Below are 25,969 nucleotides of genomic sequence, written 5' to 3'. Positions count from 1 at the left end.
ATTATGCTTGCGGTATGGGTTCTCCAATTTGGACACCGTCGCAAAGCTACCTGCTGTGATAAGTATCTCTTGACACAAAGGCTGCTCTGGAGCACAGCCTGAGAAGTACACTTCAAAAGAGAACAATCCCAAACCAGCTCTGGAGCTTGAAAAAGTGGAGCCATATCTCCTGCTTGAATAAAATGTGTTTAAAAGTAGGAACCAAACCACTCTATTTTATTCCTGTTCAAAGTCCTTCAAGGGCAAGAGAGGGAGTACTTGCCAGAGTACTCAAAGGGCTACACTGTGACAAGGCTAGTGTCTGCAGGACAGCCAGATTCACAGAGGTGAGTTGCAATGAGCTGAAATCTGCAATTGTTGCTGGAGGAGCGGATGGTCTGCCTGAGTGCCTAGAAGCATGCCTGTAGGCTGAGAAAGGCAAAGCGTCTGCCTAGCTCTGCAAGAAGAGAGACTGTAAAGGTTAAAAAGCCCAGAATGTCACCGGCGTGTGGAAGGTCCGCCAGGTCATTTATACCATGTTCCTTGCGGGAACCACTATGCATAATCACTCGTCTGGCTCGGTCAGAGCTGCAACTGCTGTACGACTACATCATCCTGGCCAGTGCTGAGCATCTGATTAACTGGCCCAGTTAAGGCAGTCACCACCATGCTACATCAGCCCTACTCTAGCTATAACTATCCTGGGCACAGCTGAATCTGTTTCAGAACATCAGGCAATTTGTGGCTGGACTAGCCCGGTGACAAAATATGCTCACCCTCGGATGCTCCTGCACTTAATGAGCTTGGGCTGCTGCACCTCAAAGACTGGATTCATCGGCTGGGTCTGGCTCACATGGCAGCCTCCAAGGTTGCTCACAGCAGTTTGCCACGGGAAGGACTTCAAAATTCCAGCTACACTTCAGAGAGAGCACAACAAACTCCTGCATACTTACCAGAACATAAGAGAAAAGAAGCTTGTAAATCTAAAATGGACTCAGGGCACATATGACCTGTGGGGATACAAGAGATGACACCGGTGCCTGTTTCATAACTTTGCCATCACTACTTGAAGGTTTAGTGCCCCAAATGGAATTCGTCACCAGAGTCCCTGATTTGTACCTTAAATTGAACTGAGTAGCATTCAGTGTGCGATTAAAAGCACTTTCTCTTTCTTTAAGGATAAGCCCATGGCTGGACACTGAAGTTTTTGTGCCTGTTGGATTATTGCTGAGTTCTGAGCTTGAGCACTCTTGCACTACCTCCCTGAGAAGCCTGTCACTGCTCGCTAACTTGATAGGCGAGTGCATAAGGGGTTTGTACTTGGGCCAGTTTGGAGAGCCATAGTAGGACCGACCACAAGACATCAGTGGCAAATGACCTCAACTACCATGGTTGGGGATCAGTAGTCTGGCCTGTGGCTCACGTACAGGGTCTGACAAATATAGTGGTAAAAGTATTCTTGAACTCTGTGCCAACAACGAGTTACAATTGTAGAAAGCATATTACTTAAAAAAAAATATTATGAAAACCCATCACTCTGCCTTAAGTATGTTGAAGTAAGAATCTCGGGGATAGGTGGACTCCTCAAACTTAAAAACGTGCACAAATTGAAAACTTAAAGAAAACAAAGAAATCAAGGAAGGAAAAAGGCCATTTAATGCATTTGTAGTCTTTCTTTCATTACTAGAGCAACAACAGAATTAAAATAATCTAAAATGTTTACTCACCTCGCCTGCGATAAAAAACAGTAGTGGTGCCTCCTCCTCTTTGGCTTTGTATTTTGCAATTATTTTTTCGGCTATTGGTCGGATTAGCTGCTTCGCTGCCTCTGATTCTCCATCATCTTCAGAATCTTAAACAAAGTACAATGCAGAAAATGTATTAAACTGATGCCAACAATGCATTTGGTTAAAAATACCGCTGGAATCCTACAGGAAATATTTAGGAATTGAATTTCCTGAGTTTGTTACAACGCCAGTAGCCTGACTCCACTTCCTGCTGTCAACCACTGTATTTAAACACATTTTGCTTAACAACAATGTACTCACTGCAAAACTTTACATCCTAGCTACAGTATTTGTCCAAAGGATGTGTAGTACCTTTTCACAAAAGAGAGGCTTTATCAAAATGAAAAAATAATATTAAAAGATTAATAAAGTGTAGGCATAAAAAAAGCAAAAAGTAAAAATAAAAAAATTAAACTGCTCTGTAAATGCGAAGGAAATTGAAATTGGAAACTAAACATTAACTTGGTATCCTTAGCTCAATTCGTGGGAGCAAAAGAAGTACAGCAAACAGAATCTAGTAAGGACAATTGATGTGGGTGGTCAAATAGAGAGCATGCTTTAGGAGAAATAAAGACAAAGTACTATACTAGATTCTAGCATAATGCTTCATCTTTTAGAAATAAAACCACATTTTGAAACACTTCAACCGTCCCTTTAAAATTAAAATGTTTGTGCATTTTGTGTTTGTTTATTAAATATAATTTCGGAATGTATGTGTTTGTTCAGCCTATATGTGTTTCTGGTTGAATTTCAAATAGCAGAAATTGCTTCAACTGCCTTGCTTTCAATAGCGATTCAATGGGGTCAAAAGTTAGAGAATCGCTGATGAACAGAGTTACTGATTCTGTGCATTGTGAATCAAAAGCCAACATTTTCTACATGGTCAATGTGTGACTTGCTTTAGAACCTCAGACGGTGTTCAAAGCAATCGCACCTTTTACCTTTTTTCTGCTATTTTATGTTCTGCTGTATTGATTCTTGTCTCTATGATCGCTGAATAGATAATTGTAACAGTTTGGTTGCAACAATAAAAACAGTTTTTCACTATACTTTTGAAAATATGTGACTGAGGCTTGCTAATCAGGAGGTGCAGCTTGAGAATCTGGACAGCATACATACACCCTGACGTTGCGACTCACGTTCTGCAAATCAAATTTACAGCACCAATACTGTTTCATCACCACTTATTAATCTTTCTATCTGGTCAACCAGTTGGGAAAAAACCTCAATTAGATGCATGTACAGTTTATTAAATGAACTAAGTCCTCAAGCAAAACATCAATAAAGAATCACAACGTAAACTCACCTAGTCGTCATATACATAGCAGTGCCAACATCGATCAAGTAATTTATCCCTCTGCTTCAGAACTACTATCTGAGCTCGAGTCCCTCGTCCAGACTGAACTTTTCAAGCTCAGGGCATTATCTATTCTGCTGCCCCTCATCACTGAGGGCGAGCATCAGATGGTGCTCTTCTGCAACCCCCCCAACTCCATTAGGTCTCTCAGCCACTGTGCTACCAGAGGGACTCCAGTGCCCAACCACTGCATGGCCATGCGTCATTTCGCCAGGTGAACAGCTAGTTGGAACAGTTTGTAGGGGATTTTCCATCCTTTAGGTCTGACCACGATGCCCAATAGAGACAATTGGTGTTAGAGGAAACACTAGTCTGGTGGCTTCCTTAATACGTGGCAATACCTGTCCCCAGAAGAGTTGGATCCCAGCACATTCCCAAGCCAGATGTAGAAAAGTGGCGCTTATCGCCTCACAGCGATAACATTTAGCACCTCTAGCAGGATCCATTCTGTTTAGTTTATAAGGTGTGATATTGGTGTGGTGTAAAAAAAAAAAAAAAAAAAAAAAAAGGAAACTAAGTAGTTGGCACCTGTTATTACACGACACTGTGCGTACCAGAGAGAATGCGCAAGCCCAGTCAGTGTCTGCAATGGGCTCTCCCAAGTCGTGCTCCCAGGCCTCCGTGCTACAAATGCTTATTTGCGCATGTCCCCCCTTAGGGCCCTATAAAATAGTGTGATCAAGTGTCAACCCTTCCCCTACCCAATTAGGCTATCAAGCACCTCCGAGGGCTGTGGCGCAGAAGGGAAATCAGACCACAACTCCTTTCCAACACACTCTAATTTGGCATAATGTAAAAACTGTCCAGGGCCAACCCCAAAGAAGTCCTTGGCATCTTGGAAGGTGATACAAGTTTCACCAGGATACAGATCACCCGCTATTGCATTAATGGGTGATTTGAAGTAGAAACTGGTGCTTCCTCTCACCCTATTAACAACTTATTATACAATGTGTAATTCGTTTTCAGACGGTGCACTTATCAGGGAAAAACACCCCAAATCCCTGCACATCAACCATATATAGTCTACTTTGAATCCTATTGCCCCAATGAAAAGTTCCACATCCAGAAATTCTATTTTCTCCTTACTATATTGATAAGTAATTCTAATATTTGCGTAACTTCCATTCAGATAATTACAGAAACTCATCAACTGTTCAGTGATTTGCCAGACGAAACACGTGCTGGCAGGAATTTGAACTGAAGCTGTTACTTGGATGGAGGCTGGAATATGAACCGAAGCTGTTAACTTGATGTGAAGAACTGATATCCTGGAGTGAAGAGGAATTTGGAAATAAATCATAAAGATTGTAAAATTGGACAATGGTGGGATGTGTGCCTTACTGTGTATAAACAGATCACCCGCTACCTGACAACCCCTGTCCTTCATAGTTCCAGTGACATGTCAGTATCTATGGCTCAAAAGGGTACAAGGTCCCACAACTGTAGTTCCCTGTTGAAGGGGGATCTACGGAGAACCTTCTGAACCACCTTTTCCTAGACTGCAGCCGTGGTCTTAGCTATATACGGTACAGGGTGCGCCAACCTGCCCCCACACATCAACAACAGAGGCAAGGTTTCTCCCCCATCCAAGTGCCACAACAGCTGTTTTTTCCCATTGTCTGGCTCCGCCATCCATCGAGCAGCATGCTGCAAATATGCTGCATAATAATAAAACTGTATATCTGGGACAGCTAGCCCCCCATCCTTCATGTCCCTCTTAAGCACCAACAGTGTCACCCTACTGTGTTTACCCACCCATATCAGGGAGATCAACAAGCTATCCAGCCTTCATAAAAACCTCATCTCGAGTAGGAAAAGTGAGTTTTGAACACAGTACAGACAGTGCGGGAGGAAGGCCATCTTTGCTATGGCTGCTTTACCCATCACAGAAAGAGGGAGCCAGTTCCAGACGTGATTGAGTTTGAGACTCTTCACGTCTACATTTGAAAATTAAACAACATTAGTATTAATAAAGCATATATAAATAAAGAAGCCTACCTGAAAAAATAATATTTTAAAATGTAAATGATCAGGAATTTGTAATTGGAGGCTAAAAGTAAAGTTGGTATCCTTAGCTTGATTCACTGGAGCAGCGCAAGTAAAGCGAACAGAATACAGTTTAGACTATGGCTTCCCTCAATCGAAGTGATGACAAAAAGAGAGCATGCATTAAGAGTAAAAAAAACAAAAGGTCCGTAATACGTAGTGTTTAGCATATTTCGGTCCCTAAGAATTAAAATCTAAATTTAGAAGAGCTCCAAACTTCTCATTAAAACTTAGATTTTTCTTCATTTGATTGTACATGAAATAAAATAGTTCAACATTCGTATATCTGTTTCATGTTTTCTTGTTTCTGTATTTTTGTGTATTTTTGCAGCTCAAATCATAGAAAGTGGATTCCTGCTGTTGGTGCTAGGCCTAGTTTAGGTGGAATTGACCAGCGTTCAAGGGCTTCTTGATATAGGATGAGAAGATAGGAGTGATTTGAACTTCTTAGATTATTTGATTGAGAATTCATTTGGCTCAGGAGGTTTGCCTGATTGTAGATCGCCAAAGGCCTCTTCAATCTCTTCTGCTGTGATATCTTGCTAATGATCCTCTTTATCTAGGGCAGACAGAGAAGCTAGAGTAAGGTCTTCCACAACGGGGGGTGTCTTTTTCCTGATTGGAATGCACCTGTCATGTGAAGAGTGTATGATAATAGGAGGCAAAGGTAGAAACAATCTCCTTCGCAGTGATTACTTTCTAATCACTCTAGTCTAGTATGCTAGGGATCATGCTGCATGCCGTGACTCGCATTGCAAGCCATTGTACTAGTTTCCCACCAAAAGCAGTTACATTAAGTTTGAGATCTGCTTTTCGTGTATACAGAGGGATAAAAAAAAGCCACACTAGAAACTCCACTAAGGCAGTGTCAATGACTGCTACACAATACCCTGTTGGTGGGGTTTGCTCGATGGAACTTCATCGGCATATGCAGACTGAGGGGTGTGTTTGGCAGGGCACAGAGATTAAAGATTTTTTGGACCCTTCAAACCGAGTATGATTTTCATAAAATACAGTTCTATAAATCCCCACAATTTCGGCATGCATGGTCATAGCACCACAACTCCTTATGAAACCCCCAGAACACAGAGAACACAGCCCTTTGGAAGTCAAAATCACCCAAGGTCCGTTAGGCTCTGGTGGCATCTCTAACATATATAAATCGTTAATCCTAAATGCCCAATTTGTTCCAGGGATTAAAGAGAGTTAGCCCCCCCCCTTCAAAAGAACGACTAGAGGGACTGGCTATTCCCTCTGAAGTGACTCGTACAGCTAATTTACACACCAGTTAATTCACTCCCAGAAATCTACGGAGAGCTGGTAGGTTTCCCTCGCCTAAATGTTTTTGATGTGATGAAACTGATAGCGACTTCCTTGATATGGCCGGAAACACCCAGTCACAGTGCAATACTGTTCAAAGATAGTTTCTATTTTGTCTTTAATTAGAGAGAAACCAGGTGACCCTTTGCCTAGAATTTCAATTTTAGGTATTTTAGAAGACTTCGGAAGTTACAAAGGAGATCAGAAACTAGCAGATATGTGGACTTTGATACTCAAAAGAGATACTTCCCAGTTCTTCCATTGTGCCCGCCTCTCGCTGCCTGAGGAAAGCCACGGAGAGCTGGGCTAAAATGGAAGATCCTCTCTAAAAGCTAGTCTGCCCTCAGAAATACCATAAGAAAATGCGGAAATGATGGGACTACTATGGCTCGGTGGACAACTGACGTGATTTAATGATTTCTCCATTGGTTGAGTAGGTGAAATTCCGTGGCGTGATTGCAATGTGTATTTTGTGTGTTTCATGTTTTTTTTTTACTTTGTCTTCATAAAACAATAAAACCTGATTTTTCAAAAAGGATGCAAGAGTAATGAGTAAGAGTTGGAAGGTAGACTTTGGTATTAACGATTCTCTCAACATCAAATAATTGCATTTTCTTCTTCATTGGTGAATAAGGTTTCAATATCAGTTTAGCTCTTGATGGAAAGGCAGGTGGCATTTTCTTCTTCATCGTTGAAGAAGTTTCAACATCAATTTAGTTCTTGACAGCAAGGCAGGTGGCAGAAGTACTGATCTCGTCATTAAAGTCCTCAGTGTCACGCAAAAATGAGGAGACTGTGCATCTAGACCCCTCCTTTTTGGATTAGACTCTGTGAGGGTGCTCAGTTGAGGATTAGTGGCTCATGGTATAAGGAACCTCTTCCCCATGTCCTATGGACATTTTAGACTGGCAAAGGCAATATGTCAGGCTCTTTATACGTCAAAGTGATTATTCATTGTCTGTAAAATTTGTGTACATTAATGTGAATTGGTGACAGTGAGAATTAGTTGGGTGGATGAGCACACAGATGAATTAATGAGTGCATACATGATGAGTGTGTGAGTCTATGGATGAATAAAAGAGTGTATGGACATATACGGCTGTATGATGAGTGCAGTATTAAAGAAGGGTATGCACAAAGTGAAGTTCAGATTACAAGAGTGCATTATTAAAGTGAGTTGTTTATATAATGTAAAATCAACATTGAGCCTTATTGAGAAAAAAACAGGCATGCACAATGTTAAACTGAGGACAAGCCAATATTTATTTAAGTGGGGCATACAGAATATGATATTATGAAATTGTGTTCTTTATTAAAATTAGTATGTACAAAAATGAGTATGCACAACGCTAAGTTCTGACTATACTGTGCTTTATTAAAGTTTGTAAAGGTCCTCAACGAAATAGCAATCTCCATAACCCTAAACACCCAAAAGTAAGTGCCGGGTACATGAGGAGGTAGAGAGGGCTTTCAAAAGTTCATTCCTCAGGTTTAATATGAGGGCAGAAGGACACAGGATGCCCACGTATCAAGGAGGACAGCACCAAGAGGCTTAACTGTGAGAATCCGTCTGAAAACACCCCCCCTTGTGCATGAAACTATTAAGGCCACTTATAAAACCCCCAGTAAAATGTGCCGAATTTGATACAGGTTCGTCCGCAGGGAAACCAATGGGTGCCCACTAGGTGTAAGCAGCAGGGCTCTTTTAAGTGGCATAATGCAGTGAAATATAGCCTTGTGTGTGAAGGACTGACTCGGAGTGGTAAAAACTGGGCGGAGCAAGCTGGACAGCACTGGAGTACTCATCTGCTTCACCCAGGGAAACAGCAGACAGGCCAAGGTCCTGAAAACTCTGTGACCAAGTACTAATAGTGTTGTTATCCAGTATAGCGCAGCTGTACACCATGTTTGTCATAAGCTCCGTTTTAAACCTGGTGCTCACGTTATGGTTGTGCATGCCCAAGGGCCTGTTACCTTCACTGCAGTGGCCTCCAAGGACCTGAAACACAAGTACGGTTGTGTGAGCATTTACAATTACAGTGGCTATCAGTACCCAGATATCTAAAAACCTACTTTGTGTGCCCATATTCTCCTTGTGAAAGAGCAGAATGCCATCACTCACAGTCAAGCCAGCTGATAGAGACATTTTTAATAAAAACGAAAGGTCTTGGTTAATGCCAAACCTGATTAGGGGCCAATTCCTAAAGAGTCACAAACGTTCACTCATGGTATATGTCCTTGCATCAGTGCAGATTTAAGGCTTTCATAAATTCACAATTTACAGAAGTAAGCCAGGAAATCCTATTCTAAAAAATATTGGTGAGCTGCATTTTAGCATAAACAAACATACATGTGTAGATGCGAAAAACTGTTGAGCGTTTACAAGTTCACTTTCACTCCAACCACTTTGTTCCCAACCCTGGAAGAAAGGTAACTTCTGCCCTTGTCGGGAGCAAATTTCAAATCTTTCTCAGTATGGAAAACGTTTAGAGAAGAGCTGGTCAAAAACCCTAAAACATGCATGTTAGCAGTTTTGCTTAGACTCACGAGGGCATTTCTACCCTGAAACTACTGCTTACCACTACCTTCAGTCCCAGTATGTAGATCTGCCGAAATCTGGCAAATTAAGGTAAATGCTAGTATTCAACCCTTCTATGGTATGAGCCCTGCCATAATCGGAGAGGCTATCATCAGAGCTCCTATATAACAAGACAGCAGCCATAATTTGTTGCTGCACTACGTGGCACCAAAGAGACAAATTGATTTGTTTTTTTACAGGACCAGTAGATTTATAAACTAACCTGTCCCATGGACAAGTAGATATTTCATTAAGTTCCATACCTTGTGGTAAAAATGGGAACAACATAGCCATGCTCCTCCTGTTGCCACACATAGTGGGAGAGGTGGTTTCATAACTTGAGGCTCCATGTCAATCACTGAATGGGCACTTCGATTGACAGCAATGTATTGGTTTTGTAAACTTTGTATATAGCTATTTCCAGCATTAAGGTGCTTTATAAAAAACTAAGAAAGATAAATATATAAGTACAGTAGTGTAACATGTCAAATGTTGCTTTACCATGCACCATAAACTAGAGGCAGGGGGAAAGGAAATACTCTTGGTGGACTGAATAATCTGCTGGTTAAACATATGCTGAGATGTATTAAAGAGGCTGGTTAACAGTGAAAACTCCCTCTCTGCATCCACTTCAACTTGCTGTAAGTTGAGTTCTAGCACACAGCTAAAACTGTCTATAGACAGACCACCCATACACCCACCCATACACACACATAAACCTACACATATTTTTTGGAGTTCTGTACTTGGCCTCCTCTGCAGGGTCACCACAAACCTTTTGCCTTCATCCCTTCTGTGTTCTGAATTTCATTTTTGTTGACATTAGGATTCTGTGCACTTTACCTCTGCTAACTACTGCTAAAGTGTTTGTGCTCGCCCCCAAATACATGGCAAAACATTTAATTTACTTATAAGTCTCAAGTATGTGATACTACATGTACCCAGGGCCTGTAAAATAAATGCTGTTAGTGGTGCTGAAACAGTCACTGGGCACCCTCTAAAGTGGCACGGGCCTCAAGCCTGCCACTGCAGCCGCAGTGTAGTTTCAACTGCCAATTCGGCCTGGTAAAATTAACATTTTGCCAGGGCTAAACCTTTCTGTTTTAACACACATAATTCACATCTAAGGTAGGCTATAAACAGCCAGTAGGACATGGTGAACAGTATTTAAAAAAGTAGGACATGTTTAAGCTTTACATGTCTTGGTAGTTAGAATGAAAATGTCACTTACCCAGTGTACATCTGTTCGTGGCATCAGTCGCTGAAGATTCACATGTTGTGCATAGCCCGCCATCTGGTGTTGGGTCGGAGTGTTACAAGTTGTTTTTCTTCGAAGAAGTCTTTTGAGTCACGGGACCGAAGGGACTCCTCCTCTTTGTCTCCATTGCGCATGGGCGTCGACTCCATCTTCGATTGTTTTCCCCGCAGAGGGTGAGGTAGGAGTTGTTTGTTAGTAATGGTGCCCATGCAATGGATTGAATAAGTATGTACCTATTTAAGATTTAATATATTTACAAATGTACAAAGTTGAAGCTAACTTCCAAACGGCTACAGGCTCCCGGGGAGGTGGGTGGGCACATGTGAATCTTCAGCGACTGATGCCACGAACAGATGTACACTGGGTAAGTGACATTTTCAGTTCGATGGCATCTGTCGCTGTAGATACACATGTTGTGCATAGACTAGTAAGCAGTTATCTCCCCAAAAGCGGTGGCTCAGCCTGTAGGAGTGGAAGTAGTCTGAAATAAGGTTCTTAGTACGGCTTGACCTACTGTGGCTTGTTGTGCGGACAGCACGTCTACACAGTAGTGCTTGGTAAATGCGTGAGGCGTAGACCATGTGGCTGCCTTACATATTTCGTGCATTGGGATATTCCCTAGGAAGGCCATGGTAGCGCCTTTCTTTCTGGTCGAGTGTGCCCTTGGTGTAATGGGCAGTTGTCTTTTTGCTTTAAGGTAGCAGATTTGGATGCACTTAACTATCCATCTGGCTATACCCTGTTTCGATATTGGGTTACCTGCGTGGGGTTTTTGAAATGCAATAAACAGTTGTTTAGTTTTTCTGATGTTTTTAGTTCTGTCGATGTAGTACATTAGTGCTCTTTTGACGTCTAACGTATGTAGTGCCCTTTCAGCTATGGAATCTGGCTGTGGGAAGAACACTGGTAGCTCTACCGTTTGATTTAGGTGGAACAGTGAAATAACCTTTGGCAAAAATTTAGGATTGGTCCTTAGGACTACTTTATTTTTGTGTAGTTGGATAAAAGGTTCTTGTATTGTAAACGCCTGAATTTCACTTACTCTTCTTAGAGATGTGATGGCGATGAGAAATGCAACTTTCCAGGTTAGGAATTGTATTTCGCAAGAATGCATAGGTTCAAAGGGTGGACCCATGAGTCTTGTTAAGACGATGTTGAGGTTCCATGAAGGAACGGGTGGTGTCCTTGGTGGTATAATTCTTTTCAGGCCTTCCATAAACGCTTTAATGACAGGTATCCTAAATAGTGAAGTTGAATGGGTAATCTGCAGGTATGCAGATATAGCTGCGAGGTGTATTTTAATGGAAGAGAAGGCCAGGTTCGATTTTTGTAAGTGTAGTAAGTAACCCACTACATCCTTTGGAGATGCGTGTAATGGTTGAATTTGATTATGATGGCAGTAGCAAACAAACCTTTTCCATTTGCTTGCATAGCAGTGTCTAGTGGATGGTCTTCTAGCTTGCTTTATGACCTCCAAACATTCTTGTGTGAGGTTTAAGTGTCCGAATTCTAGGATTTCAGGAGCCAGATTGCTAGATTCAGCGATGGTGGGTTTGGATGCCTGATCTGTTGTTTGTGTTGTGTTAACAGATCTGGCCTGTTGGGCAATTTGACATGGGGTACTACTGATAGGTCTAGCAGTGTTGTGTACCATGGTTGCCTTGCCCATGTTGGTGCTATCAGTATGAGTTTGAGTTTGTTTTGACTCAATTTGTTTACTAGATATGGAAGGAGAGGGAGAGGGGGAAAAGCGTATGCAAATATCCCTGACCAGTTCATCCATAGGGCATTGCCTTGAGACTGCCTGTGTGGGTACCTGGATGCGAATTTTTGGCATTTTGCGTTCTCCTTTTTTGCAAATAAGTCTATTTGAGGTGCTCCCCAACGTTTGAAGTAAGTGTTTAGAATTTGGGGGTGAATTTCCCATTCGTGGACTTGTTGGTGATCTCGAGAGAGATTGTCTGCAAGTTGATTCTGGATCCCTGGAATAAACTGTGCTATTAGGCGAATGTGGTTGTGAATTGCCCATTGCCATATTTTTTGTGCCAGAAGGCACAGCTGTGTTGAGTGTGTCCCCCCCTGTTTGTTTAGATAATACATTGTCATGTTGTTCGTTTTGACAAGAATGTACTTGTGAGTTATGATTGGTTGAAATGCTTTTAGTGCTTTGAAAACTGCTAGTAATTCGAGGTGATTTATATGCAGCTTTCTTTGATGTACATCCCATTGTCCCTGTATGCTGTGTTGATTGAGGTGTGCTCCCCACCCTGTCATGGAAGCATCTGTTGTTATCACGTAGTGTGGCACTGGGTCTTGGAAAGGCCGCCCTTTGTTTAAATTTATATTGTTCCACCATAGAAGCGAGAGGTATGTTAGGCGGTCTATTAACACCAGATCTAGAAGGCGACCCTGTGCTTGTGACCACTGTGATGCTAGGCACTGTTGTAAGGGCCTCATGTGTAGTCTTGCGTTCGGGACAATGGCTATGCATGAGGACATCATGCCTAGGAGTTGTAATATCATCTTCGCCTGTATTTTTTGTGTTGGATACATGCGTTTTATAATCTTTTGGAAATTTTGAACCCTTTGTGGACTTGGAGTGGCTATTCCCCTCGTTGTGTCTATGGTCGCTCCTAGGTATTGTTGTACTTTGCACGGCAGAATGTGTGATTTCGCATAGTTGATGGTGAAACCGAGTTTGTAGAGGGTTTGTATGACCTGATCTGTGTGGTGTGAGCACCCTGTCAGTGAGTCGGTCTTGATTAGCCAGTCGTCTAGATACGGGAATACGTGCATTTGCTGCCTTCTGATGTGTGCAGCCACTACTGCTAGGCACTTTGTGAAGACTCTTGGTGCAGTTGTTAAACCGAACGGCAATACTTTGAATTGGTAATGTATTCCTTTGAATACGAACCTTAGGTATTTCCTGTGCGACGGATGTATTGGTATGTGGAAATACGCGTCTTTGAGATCTAAGGTTGTCATGTAATCTCGTTGCTTTAGCAATGGTAACACTTCCTGTAGCGTGACCATGTGAAAGTGTTCTGATTTGATGTATGTGTTTAGTGTTCTGAGGTCTAGGATTGGTCTCAGTGTTTTGTCCTTCTTTGGTATTAGAAAGTACAGTGAGTAAACCCCTGTATTTGTTTGTGTATCTGGTACCAGTTCTATTGCGTTCTTTTGCAGTAATGCTTGAACTTCTATTTCTAGGAGGTCCGATTGTTGTTTTGATATATTTTGTGTTTTTGGTGGTATGTTTGGAGGGATTTGTAGACATTCTATGCAATAACCATGTTGGATAATTGCTAAGACCCAAGTGTCTGTTGTTATTTTCTCCCACTCTTGGTAATACTGATTTATTCTTCCCCCCACTGGTGTTGTGTGGAGGGGATGAGTGACGTGTGAGTCACTGTTTGTTTGTAGGTGTTTTGGGGCCTTGAAATTTTCCCCTGCTTCTAGGGAATTGTCCCCCTCTGTATTGGCCCCAAAAGCCTCCTGTTTGGTACTGTCCCTGGTAGGTGGACGGTGTTGACTGTGAGGTACTGGGTTGTGTGGATTGACCCCAAAACCCACCTCTAAAGGTTGTCTTGCGGAAGGTGTGGAAAGTGCCTCTGCTCTGCGGGGAGTAGAGCGCGCCCATGGCTTTTGCAGTGTCAGTGTCCTTTTTTAGCTTCTCAATTGCCGTGTCCACTTCAGGTCCGAACAATTGTTGCTCATTGAATGGCATATTGAGCACCGCCTGCTGTATCTCTGGTTTAAAACCAGATGTTCGTAGCCACGCGTGCCTTCGGATGGTTACTGCCGTGTTAACTGTTCTTGCTGCTGTGTCCGCTGCGTCCATAGAGGAGCGTATCTGGTTATTGGAGATGTTTTGGCCCTCCTCAACCACTTGTTTCGCCCTCTTTTGTAGTTCTGTGGGTAGATGCTCAATAAGGTGTTGCATCTCATCCCAGTGGGCTCTGTCATATCGCGCTAGGAGCGCTTGAGAGTTTGCGATGCGCCACTGGTTTGCAGCCTGTACTGCGACCCTTTTACCGGCTGCATCGAACTTTCGGCTCTCCTTATCTGGGGGTGGTGCATCGCCCGATGTGTGAGAGTTTGCTCTCTTGCGAGCCGCCCCTACCACAACCGAATCTGGTGGCAGTTGTGAGGTGATGAAAGCTGGGTCTGTGGGAGGTGCTTTATATTTTTTTTCCACCCTCGGTGTTATTGCCCTACTTTTGACAGGCTCTTTGAATATGTCCTTTGCGTGTCTTAGCATTCCTGGGAGCATAGGCAGGCTTTGGTAGGTGCTATGTGTGGAAGAGAGGGTGTTGAAGAGGAAGTCATCCTCGACAGGCTCCGAGTGTAGAGACACGTTGTGGAACTCTGCTGCTCTAGCCACCACTTGTGAATATGCTGTGCTGTCTTCTGGTGGTGAAGGCTTTGTAGGATACGCCTCAGGACTGTTGTCCGACACTGGGGCGTCGTATAAGTCCCAAGCATCTTGGTCCTGGTCACCTTGGCTTAAGGTGGTGTGAGCCGGTGAATGTGACGGAGTCTGTGCCGGTGAAATGTGAGCCACAGGTGGAGGAGAGGGTGGCGGAGTTACCTTCTTCACCAGTTTTGTTTGTGGTGTTTGTTCTTGTTGGAATTCCAGTCTCCTTTTCCTCCTAATAGGGGGAAGGGTGCTTATTTTCCCTGTTCCACTCTGTATAAAAATCCTTTTTTGAGTGTGGTCCACCTCGGTGGATTGTAATTCCTCCTCGAATCTATGCTTTCGCATTTGAGAGGACAATGATTGTTCCTCTGAATAGGAACCGGTAGTTGGCTCGGTTGCGGGTCGTTTTGGCACCGAAACCATGTCCACGCTCTTTTTCGGCTCCGAGGCGACTTTCCTCTTTTTCGGAGTCGAACCCTCTCGGCGTCGATCCTCCTTGGTGCCGCTGTCTCTGCGTCGAGCAGCTTCGGCTCCGCTATCTTGGCGTCGATCCTTGTCGACAGCACTATCTCGGTCCCGAGATGGCTGGGTGCCTGTGTCTCGACCCGAGTCGGACGATCTCGCACTATTTCGGCCTTCTTCGGTGCCGATGGTCGGTCACCGATTTTATGGGTTGAGCCATGGCCTGATGGCAGTGGCGTCCCCTGGGCCTTGACAGTTTTCTTATGTGCTATCTTCGACGTCTTACTCACTGTTTCATGGTCGTCGAATTCGTCCAAGTCCGATTCATGGATCGAGAAGGCTTCTACTTCTTCTTGTACCTCGAAATCTCGGTGTCCTGTCGGCGTGGACGCCATTTGCCGTCTTCTGGCTCGGCGGTCACGGAGCGTTTTTCGGGACCGGAACGCACGACAGGCCTCACAAGTTTCTTCCCTGTGCTCGGGCGACAGGCACCGGTTACAGACCGAATGTTGGTCTGTATATGGGTATTTGTTGTGGCATTTAGGACAGAATCGGAACGGGGTCCGTTCCATCAGCGTCTATGTCACACGCGGTCGGGCCGACCAGGCCCCGACGGGGGATCGAAAACTACCCCGAAGGGCAACGGAGATGTTATCGTATCGATGCGATGTCGATGCTATCTAACCCGATCCCGAACGCAACAATACCGACGTAATTTTCCGATTTGGAGCTAACTTTCCGTTCCGAAACCCGGAGCGAAAGGAACACGTCCGAACCCGATGGCAGAAAGAAAACAATCGAAGATGGAGTCGACGCCCATGCGCAATGGAGACAAAGAGGAGGAGTCCCTTCGGTCCCGTGACTCGAAAGACTTCTTCGAAGAAAAACAACTTGTAACACTCCGACCCAACACCAGATGGCGGGCTATGCACAACATGTGTATCTACAGCGACAGATGCCATCGAACACTCCGTAATTCATTTTCACTACTGTAAGGACTACCTCTCCCATAGGGTAAAATTGTGTTACCTTTTACATTTATTAAGTGCAAACTTTTGATTTGGAACACGCAGATATGTTATGTTTGGTCTCAAATGAGTTGTAATTTTAAATTCTCTTTCAGGTTAAAGACAGACTTTCGGTCACAAATCTGAAAATGGCACTTTCAGAAAGTTGGTATTTTTTTCACCTAACCATTTGGTATCTGCTGCCTGTGTCCTGAGTCAGATGAATGACTAGATTGGCAGTTAACCTTTGAGCATTTTTCAAAGAGAGTGAAAGAAAGTGGGACTGGATGTTGGCCGGATGGGAAGGCCGGGGCTGTTCCCTGCCCCCCTTACATTTTAGAGAGCTGCTTCCAGCACACTCACAAATGAACCTTACGTTAGTCTCCTATCATCCCAGATGTCTTGGAGGACTGGTAGGGGAAGGGCAGAGCTTTCCAGAATTAGATGTTGGGACAGACAGGATGGCACCACCACCACTTCAAAGGCTGGCACTAGGTATAAATATTGGACCTCCTGAACCACCTCCTTAGTACACTCCTGGAGCTGCAGAGGACATCAGAAGGACTGCCTTCAACCATCAGATGACCGCCCTGCTGCTTGAGGCCTGCCTTATACCTTCGAGGATTGCCCTTCCTTGCTGCCTGAGCCCAGGATTATCAGAGTGACTTCAATGGATAATTGACTGGCCTCTTGTGTGAGCTGCAAGGACATGACAAGCTCCCAAGAATTTGAACCCTGTATTTGGCCTCTGGTGGAATGACCCTCTCTCCCCACGGTACTCTCCGATTTTGGATCCTTGGTGGTGATGTTGAATGTTCTGCTCCAGAAAAACACAAAAAGTGGTCTGAGAACAGATAGAAACAGGGATCTACCTGCTCTCGGATCGCCCCAAGGTGCATCACTGGTCAGCCTGACTCTGCTGTAGCTCCCGCCGGGTTCTTCTCTGCAGAAGCACATTCTGCTCAGGGGACCTCTCAACAAAGGTATCCGGCCTTGTGGACCTTCGTCGGCTACAGCCTGACGCTTCCTCCCACTGGAGATTTTTGATATCCCAAAAAGTAACAAAGTCCAAAGGTAGAAATCTTCACTTCGACTCCGTCCAGTGGCTATCCGACACTGCCAAGCTACCTTGCCCTGCTGACCTTTACCTCTCAGGAACTTTATTAAAAAATTCTGCTAAATTCTAAGGTAAGCCAGAACTGGGCCTAATCCACTTCATGCAGCCGTACCATGCTCCATTGTAGTCGGCAATAACTTGCGCAACCAGATACACACGGTTTACACTTAAAACGTACAATATTCATAACGCTGGTTCTACTAATTGGATGCAATTCGTTTTGGTGTCATTTTATTTATTTAAAAAAAAAACAATATTTTTCTAAATTGGTTTGAGTTTTTTTCCTGTGCTGTATTTCCACGTTTTACTGTGTGTGTGCTGCATAAATACTTAATACAGTACTTCCAAGTTAAGCCTGACTGCTTTTGTGCCAAGCTACCAGGGGGTTAAGCACAGGTTAACTGAGTGACCTGAGTGCAGCCTCTGCCCCCTCAACCTATATATACACACAGTGTGTGTGTGTGTGTTTTAAAGGGACATTAAAGTTAGGCGAATATGTAATACTGAATTAAGCTATGAGAACCATATAATTATCTCAAGTAACTATACCTTGTGTCCCAACGTAACTAGGACTCATGCCCCGCCAAGTACAGTGTTGTTATCAATGAAGTCATTTCAGATGCCATTATGGATGTTACCACTGCAGTCATTGAAAATGCCATGAGCGATTGTAATATCTAAGGGTAGAAGTGCATGGCAAGGGTGCGAGTTATAGTTACTTTAGGGCACGAGTTAGTTACTTGATATAACTATAACTGGTGAATTTCAGTGGTTTTGTTTATTAAAAACCAGGGGTACTATGCGCAGGGAAAAGTAGGCTACTGTTAACACCAGCATATTATTAACTTCACAATCTTCCTTATAATGTGAATATTTTGATTACTCAAGATAATGCAAACAAGAAGTAAATTAAAAAACATATCTTACCCACAAAAAGAACCAGGCAAGGTCCTTCATTCAGTTGCACAGCATTTGAGTCTGTTAGTTCCAGGATAGGCTTTGGATGCCATGGAAACTCTTTGCAGTCAACATCATTTAAAACTTCAACTCGTCCCTGCCGTGTGACGATATCTCCTTTGGGGTCAAGTATTATGAGCGTTGGTATACCTGTATCAAAAAGAGACAGAATAAACGAACAGGTGATTTTCTATGCTCTTGTTCTTCCATCCACACAGTTGTGCTCTTCATGTGAAGGCAGAAACTACTTTAAAAGTAATGTGGGCATTCAATTCACTGTTAATATGCCCCCCAGATTTGCATATTTTTCACGTCTATTCGCTCAATAGTGTTTTTTTTTTTTTTTTTTTTACAAAGTGCATCATGAAAATTCAATCTCATTTAGTGACCACCTGAAATTGACTGCAGCGCAGCCAGGTAAAGGGTAATAAAAGCTGCCGAAAAATAATCTTGGTGGCGTCCAACTTGATCCATAGCAGCAACTGGGTGGGAAAGGAAACAAAGCGGGGAACGGCTGTGCTGGGAGTGCTTAAGGCCATAGCAGAGAGCAGGGATTGGCACAGCTCCGGGCCCCATCGACTACCAAGATGAAGCGGCGGTAATGGCAGCAGAGGAGTTCCTAGTGTGGCACAGAGCCAGGAGGCGATGTCACGAAACAGGTGTTGAGGGAACTGGGGCACGCTGGGAGCAGTATATCACTGCCACCCACACTTGCTTCTTGAGGTGAGCTCACTAGCTGCCTGTCCCTGACAAGCTATAGACCGCTCCAGTGAGGCCTGGAATTTGCTTACAAAGGCCCCTGGACAAGTTTTAATGTCAGTGTTAAGAGTCAAATATCGCCATTGCCACCTGCGCAGCTGATATAGGTGGTGCAGCTAAGAAGGCCTGAGTTTCGGAGAGGTACAATCCATATCGGTGGGGGATCAGCAAGCAGCTTGGCCGGGGGCTGATCAAAGAATGGCAGAAGGAAAAAGGAGACATCAAGAGGGGGTGCAGAAAACTGATTCCATAAAGGAAAAGTGGATCCCTTGTTAGAGGAACTGTGTCAGAAAAATTGAGATATGGATATTAAGTCTCCTCGGACATGATCCTTCATGGAAAAACTATGTTGGGGTATACGCAATGGCACTGCAAACTCTAGTGTGGATGTCAAAGATCTGCAGGACTTTAACCAGCACACGTCAGCAACAGGCTGCCCTAGACGGGATGAACTTGAAGAATTGGGGAACTAGCCAAGATCAGGGAGCATAATTTGGACGTCCAGTCTCATTTAGAAGACCGGAATCAGTCAAAGCAACAGAATATTTGCATAAAGGGTGTGCCACAAAGTGCAGAAGGGAACGACATGGAGGTCCTTGTCAAACGTTTTTGGCATGTGTTACCATACCTCTCTGGAAAGGACCTAATAGTGAACTACATACAGAGTTGGGCCTTCCCTGGTACAGAGAATATTTCAACAAGTGTTTGCTACATCCGCAAAACAAGATGCCATTATGATTACAATGGATATAGTTACATTTGAAGGCCATTAATTTACATGTATCAGTACTTGTCTGCTATCATCCTGCAAAAAAGAGAATTTAAGCCTGTGATCACATTATTTAGAGATAAAGTTGTAAATTGCTGGTGGGAGTCACCCTTTCAGGATCACGGTCCAATGATAATGGACACAGCCGGAGGAGCGGTTGCTTTCGGACGCTAATGGTATTGTGGGGATGAAAGACCCTAATAAAGAAGCCAAGGAGATCGCAGAATACGGACCCCATGGACAATAGATTCTTCAGATGGAGAGTGGTCCAACCCAGAAGAAGCAAAGCCTCAGCAAAGATGATTGCCTGGAAGAGGAGTGCGGTGCTGACTCTGCTGTGAGGAAAGGGTTTGGTTCTTCTGACTCAAGGCATATGAAGTTATTCCTGGACACAGTTTCAGGGACCTCTTGAAACTTGTGGGTGCGAGGGGGTGTGCTTGCCACTCTGGGATTAATGGGTCTGCAATTGTGTTTAAAGTTGTAGGGCAAGGAAGAAGGTGTGGTGATGGTTTGGGGGTTGGCAGGTGGTTATCAGTAAGGGAGGGAAACCACAGATAGCTATATTTTCTACTGAGTCCTGGTTTTTTTTTTTGGGGGGGGTAAGGGGGACACAGTTTGCTGTGTGTTCCAGGGAGTTCAAATGGAGAAGGGGTACTTTGTTTAGATTATAGAATGGAGGCAGTGTTTTAGTCACCAATAATTGTGATAAATAGCATGACCTTGACCGTTTGGTTGCTACACATGCATTTTCCAGGGTTTGTCAAACTCTTCTGTCAAACCCAAGACATTTGATATGGGCACCGTTAAAGAGGAGCTTAAGATCATGAGTTTCAATGTCAGTGAGCTTAATGCATTGGCCAAAAAACTGGCAATATAATCACTCCTTTGAGATACAAAGGATTGTATCTGTTCATTATAAAAAACACATTTATTTAAGATGGACAGGCCTGGAAATAGTTTCCAGTGCAGTGCTTCTTTTTAGATCGATAAAAAAGGGAAGGGGTTTGTTATCTTACTGGCCAGTAAGTTCAAAGGAACAATTTAAGAAACAGTGATGGGCTGGAAAGGAAACAGCTGGCATTCAGACTAGCTCTAGGCAACTACACATTCACAGTGGCTTCTATTTATGCACCAATAAGGGAAGAAAGGTGATAACCCAAATAATGCAGTTCCCAGACAAGGCCATAATAATCAGGGCAAAGGGAGTATTTGACTTGGATAAGGACAGCACCCTCTATGGACCAATCTGCTTCAAAGGAGTGTCACACAGAGAAATATAAGACTATATGATCTCTGGAGGGTGGCTCGTACCTTGGAGCAGGACTACTACTTCTCTGCAGCACATAAAACAAGCATTTGCAATGCAATGTGCTTCACGTTTGCTCGAGTTAGTGCTTTTAGCACTGTAAATTCTTAATTGGACTTTTCTTGCCACATAAATTGAAAATGAAAAATAAAACAGTTGACATAAGCAAGCCAATTCAAAACGACATGGCTGCCATGAGCGTGAAGGAGAGACACAAAAGAAAAAAGAAGTTTGCTTGCAGTCAAACATATCGGCAAGCATGCAATTATCCATGAAACGGAGTCAATGGCCAAGGTGGTAATAAAACTGCCCCAAGGAGGGACAAACGTAAAGCATTTACCAATGATAACAAAGGATTTTTGAAAGTCAAGCCCATGAACGAGTGATATTGATGGGCGAGCAGTGGGTGTGGTTAAAAGCCCACAGACAGATTACAACACGTCAGAGCGCTTGCACGCTTGACCTTAAAATGTACAATACTTAATTATCTCTTATGCACAACTAGTGTGCAGGACCGGATGTTGGAAGTGGCTGTGGGGACCAGGGTGCTTTCCGATCATGCCCCGGTATTTAGGACTATCCAGGCTTCACAGGAGTAGGTAAAGATGGGAAGGTGGAGTCTCAGGGACATGCTACCACAGCAAACAATAACAGAAAAAAAGATATCCAAAGCCATAGAGCCCTAACTCCAGGAGAACAATGGTGAAGAGGCCACACTGCAGGTAATGTCCGATGCCTTCAAGGTAGCTGTCAGGGAACATCTGATCTCACTAACAGCCAATTATAATAAATGAAAAGACCTGGAAGGGGTAAAGTATACAGGAGAACTGAAACAAGGCAGATGTGGCGCCTAGTGAAGGAATTGTAAGTACAGTTACGATTAAGTTTAATTTAGTGGAAAAAGGAAGGAAGACAACAATTCAGGGACTATTTTACAGAGCTACATACCACAGAGACGATGGAGAATGTTGTATATTTGGAACAGGCTAAAATCACCCAATTTACGGAATTACAAGTAAATCTACTTGTCCCTTTGGTGACACGTAGTGTAGCAACAAATTATGGCAGCAATCTCATTAGATAAGAACTTTGATAACGACCTCACTGATTATGCCAGGGCACATAGTATAGTAGGGTCTGAATACCTACGACTCCCCTATTTTGCCAACTCTCTGCATACAGGTGCTGGAGGTAATGGAATGTAATATTTCCAGGGTTGGAATGCCCTTCTGAGTCTGTGCAAACCTACTAACTTGCATGTTTCAGGGGATTTCACCAGGTCTTCTCTAATCTTTTTCAGTACTGAGAAAGATTGAAATGTACTCCTGATGAGGGCAGAAGTAAAACGTCTTCCAAGGTTGGGAAAATGTAGTTGCAGGGAAAATGAACTTGTAAACACACCACAGATTTTCGCATAAGTGAATCTACACATGCAAATTCGCTCATGCTAAAATGAAGTTTGCAAATAATTTCTAGCAGTACGATTTCCTGGTCTACTTCCGTAAATTCTTGTTAATTCATGAAATAATTAAATCTGCACTAATGCAAGGACATACAATATGAGTGACTTTCCTTTGGAAGAGGGCCCCCAGTTAGGTCTGGTGTTAACCAAGACCTTTTGTTTTTATTAAAACTATATCTCTTTCTTTCTATCCATTGGCTGGCTTCACTGTGAGTGACAGAATTCTTCTCTTTCACAAGGAGCATACTGACACACAAATACGTTTTGTTCAGTGTCTCTCTCTATTTCTATCTATTGCCTGGCATCACTGTGAGTGACAGCATTAGTTTCTTTCACAAGGCACATATTGACACACAAAGTAGGTTTGTTCAGTGCCAGGAAGTACTGTGGCAATGTGTGCTTTTTGAGACCCAAAAATATTTTTGCTTTTTGCCGATATTTTGTCATAACGGTGAGGGCCCGACAGTTCCCACAACAATAACATTTTACAAAAACAATGTCAAGACAAGACACACATTGTCAAAACCAAAAGGCTGACCACCAATGTCAGACCTATTGAGTTTGCCAATGCTTGTTTATTTTCATGTTTCCCATAAACACGTTGAAACTGGTAACACTGATTTATTTTCATTATAAACATTTTTTGGAAACACTAACATGCAAACATTTTACGAAATGATGCTTCAAAGAAATCATGCCTAAAATTTCACAGTAGTTTGGCAAAACATTTTTTTCCAGTTGCATTTTTTTGTGACTATTTTATTTTGACGGCAAAGAATCATCAAACTTCTGCAAATATCTGCATCTAATGAAAGAGCATTCTAGGAGTATTATATGTAACTTCATATTGTTAAACTTTGCATACATTTGTACACATTTTTATACTGGAACCACTGTCAGTACTGCAGTCTGAGCTTACAACATTTCCTTCTAAATCTCGCACTAATAATAAACGCTTTGCAGTAATGAATCACAAATACAAGTCTGAACAGCATTTGCATATGGACACAAATATTACCTTAACTGCAAACACAAAGCCCTTTTCTGATTCATAATGTGGTACAGTAAACTCTCAGTCAAAGGGCTTGTGCTGCAAATGGTTGGACCTACTTGTCCCGGCGAAAAAACTAAACATGAAATCTTTTTGTTCTTGGCTCTAGGAATTCAACACCCCTGACACATTTGTACATTAGCTGTAGATACTCTGGGTCTGAATGCACTGCTGGTTGTATAGTCTATTGACCCCCCCCAGGCTGGACTTTGGTTTTTGCCATTCTACAACCATTTTTATGAGGGTCCTATCTGTACCTATTGCCATCATTATGGTGATAATTCTGCCCCTTTTTAGGATGCTCTGAATTAAAAAAATAAAAAATAATAATTGTACAGATATTCAGACTGTCCACAAAGCCTTTTCTCTATTTTGGCACAAGAGAGAAGGGAGATATGATGGCTCCACTGCACTTGCATCCTATCTATTTCACATCTGGGCACCAATTGATGCAGTTTGAGTGAGAAGATCTGGTTGGGAAGCTTCTCATGAGGGACTATTGACAATTCTAGAACAGTTGTGAACCAAGGTTGTCTGGCCCACATAGGAGCCAACATGATAAGGGTGAGGGATGTTTACTGCAGCCTTTAGACTACATATGGAAAAACTGGGAAAGGCAGAAACACGTAGGCAAATATCCCTGACCAGTTCATCAATAGTGCATTGCCCATGGAAGGTGTGTGTGGGAACCTGGAGGTGAAGATTGGGCATTTGGTGTCTACATTAGGGAACACTCAATGCGAGCTACAAATATGGGAGCAGGGCTTGATGGTGGAGTTCCCACTCATGGACTTGTTGCCGTATCCTAAGTAGACCTGCAAAGTGGCTGTTTGCTCCCAGAAGATATTCTGCTAGCAGATGAACCTTGTGGTGGATCGCATATAACACCAAATGTTCTCCACCAGTGCTTAGAGCTGGGGAGAACGAGTGCCTCCTTTATTCTGAAGATAGTACATTGCAGTCATGATGTCTGTTTCGAACAGGACTGTTTTGTGATTGACATGGCAGACGAAAGTTTTGAGAAACAGCTGGAGTGACAGTAGTTCTAGATAACTGATGTGGAAGGTCTGTTGAAGGGGTGTCCACATCTCTTGAACGTTCATATCTTTGAAATAATCCCCCCCAACCCTGTGAGAGTGGCATGAATGGTGATGGTCTCTTGGGGCAGGGTTGGGTCCAGGAAAAGCTTAACCTGTAACAGTTTGTTGTTGTTCCACCACTGCAGTGAGCAATTGGTGCTGGCCGAAATCAACACAAGCGCCTCCCAGAGATCCTTTGCTTGTAATCTTTGCGCTGCTACACACTCGAAGTAGACACATGTGTAAGTGGGTGTGGAGAACAATGGTGATGCATGAAGTTATCATGCCGAGTCGGCGCAGTACTGTCCTGTCGGCGCAGTACTGTCCTGACTGTTAGCCAGTGATCTGGCTGGCAAAGAGGCACTAGAAGATGGAAAGCTTGAACACATGCAGGCCTAGGATAAGCCTTTCCAGTGACTGAATTTATAATTGTTCTTATGAAGGGCTGAATCTGGAGGGGTTGGAGGTGGGACTAACCCACGCTGATCGTGGAGAAGATCTAGGTGATCAGGGAGTGGGCCAGCACTGCTATCTGCTTGCACTCTTGATCAGCCAGTCATCGAGGTATGGGAAAAAGAGAATGCTACTTCTCCTGAGATGAGTGGCTCCACTGCAAGGCATCAGGCAAAGACTCTGGGAGCTACAGTTACCCCAAAGGGTAGAACCCTGAATTTAAAGTGCTGACCACTTATCATGAACCTGATGTCTCTGAGGTGCATCGGGTGGGTCGGGATGTGAAAATAGGCATCTCTCAGGTCGAGAGTCATCATGAAGTCGCCTTGCTGCAGCAGAGGAATGACGTCCTGGAGCGTGACCATGACGAAGTGCTCCAACATGATGTATTTGTTGAGGGGCCCGAGTTTACTCGTCTTTCTTAGGGATGAGGAAGTAAACAGAATACATTCATTTTCCATGTTGTTGTAGAGAAACAGGGTCCATGGCTCCTCTGAATAATAGAGTGTCCACTTCCTGCCAGAGGAGATGCTGGTGTTCTGTGGAGAGGAAGTGTTTGCGAGGGGTATGTTTGGGGGCGGAGCAGTGAGTTTGATGCAGCAGCCCTATGCTACAATGGACAGAACCCATTGATCAGAGGTGATGTTTTGCCATTGTACGATGAGCTGCTGGAAGGTGTAATGTGGTCAGGTGGAAGAAAAAGGGAGTCACTGCTTGGTAGGAGTGGCTCGCTGTGTCCCAACACTTCTGCCCCCGCTCTTGTAGTTATCTCCCTGATACCTCTGGAATAAACCCTAGGAGG

The 25,969-nt window shown here is 43.5% G+C and overlaps 1 protein-coding gene across 1 annotated transcript in view; it reads right to left on the bottom strand.

The window, feature by feature from the left end:
* NXN (nucleoredoxin) overlaps positions 1-25,969 on the bottom strand; it is a 325,735-nt gene that overhangs the window by 26,413 nt on the left and 273,353 nt on the right. The window contains exons 6-7 of the mRNA XM_069226372.1: positions 18,259-18,438; positions 1,707-1,831 (exon numbers count right to left, since the gene is read on the bottom strand). Of these exons, the coding sequence (XP_069082473.1) occupies positions 1,707-1,831; positions 18,259-18,438 (305 nt within the window). The remainder of the gene's footprint in view (positions 1-1,706; positions 1,832-18,258; positions 18,439-25,969) is intronic.

The sequence above is a fragment of the Pleurodeles waltl genome, chromosome 3_1 (assembly GCF_031143425.1).
Source record: "Pleurodeles waltl isolate 20211129_DDA chromosome 3_1, aPleWal1.hap1.20221129, whole genome shotgun sequence".
In the NCBI taxonomy this organism is placed as follows: domain Eukaryota; kingdom Metazoa; phylum Chordata; class Amphibia; order Caudata; family Salamandridae; genus Pleurodeles; species Pleurodeles waltl.
The sequence above is the reverse complement of the archived record's forward strand: the minus strand, read 5'-3'. Positions and strand labels throughout refer to the sequence as shown.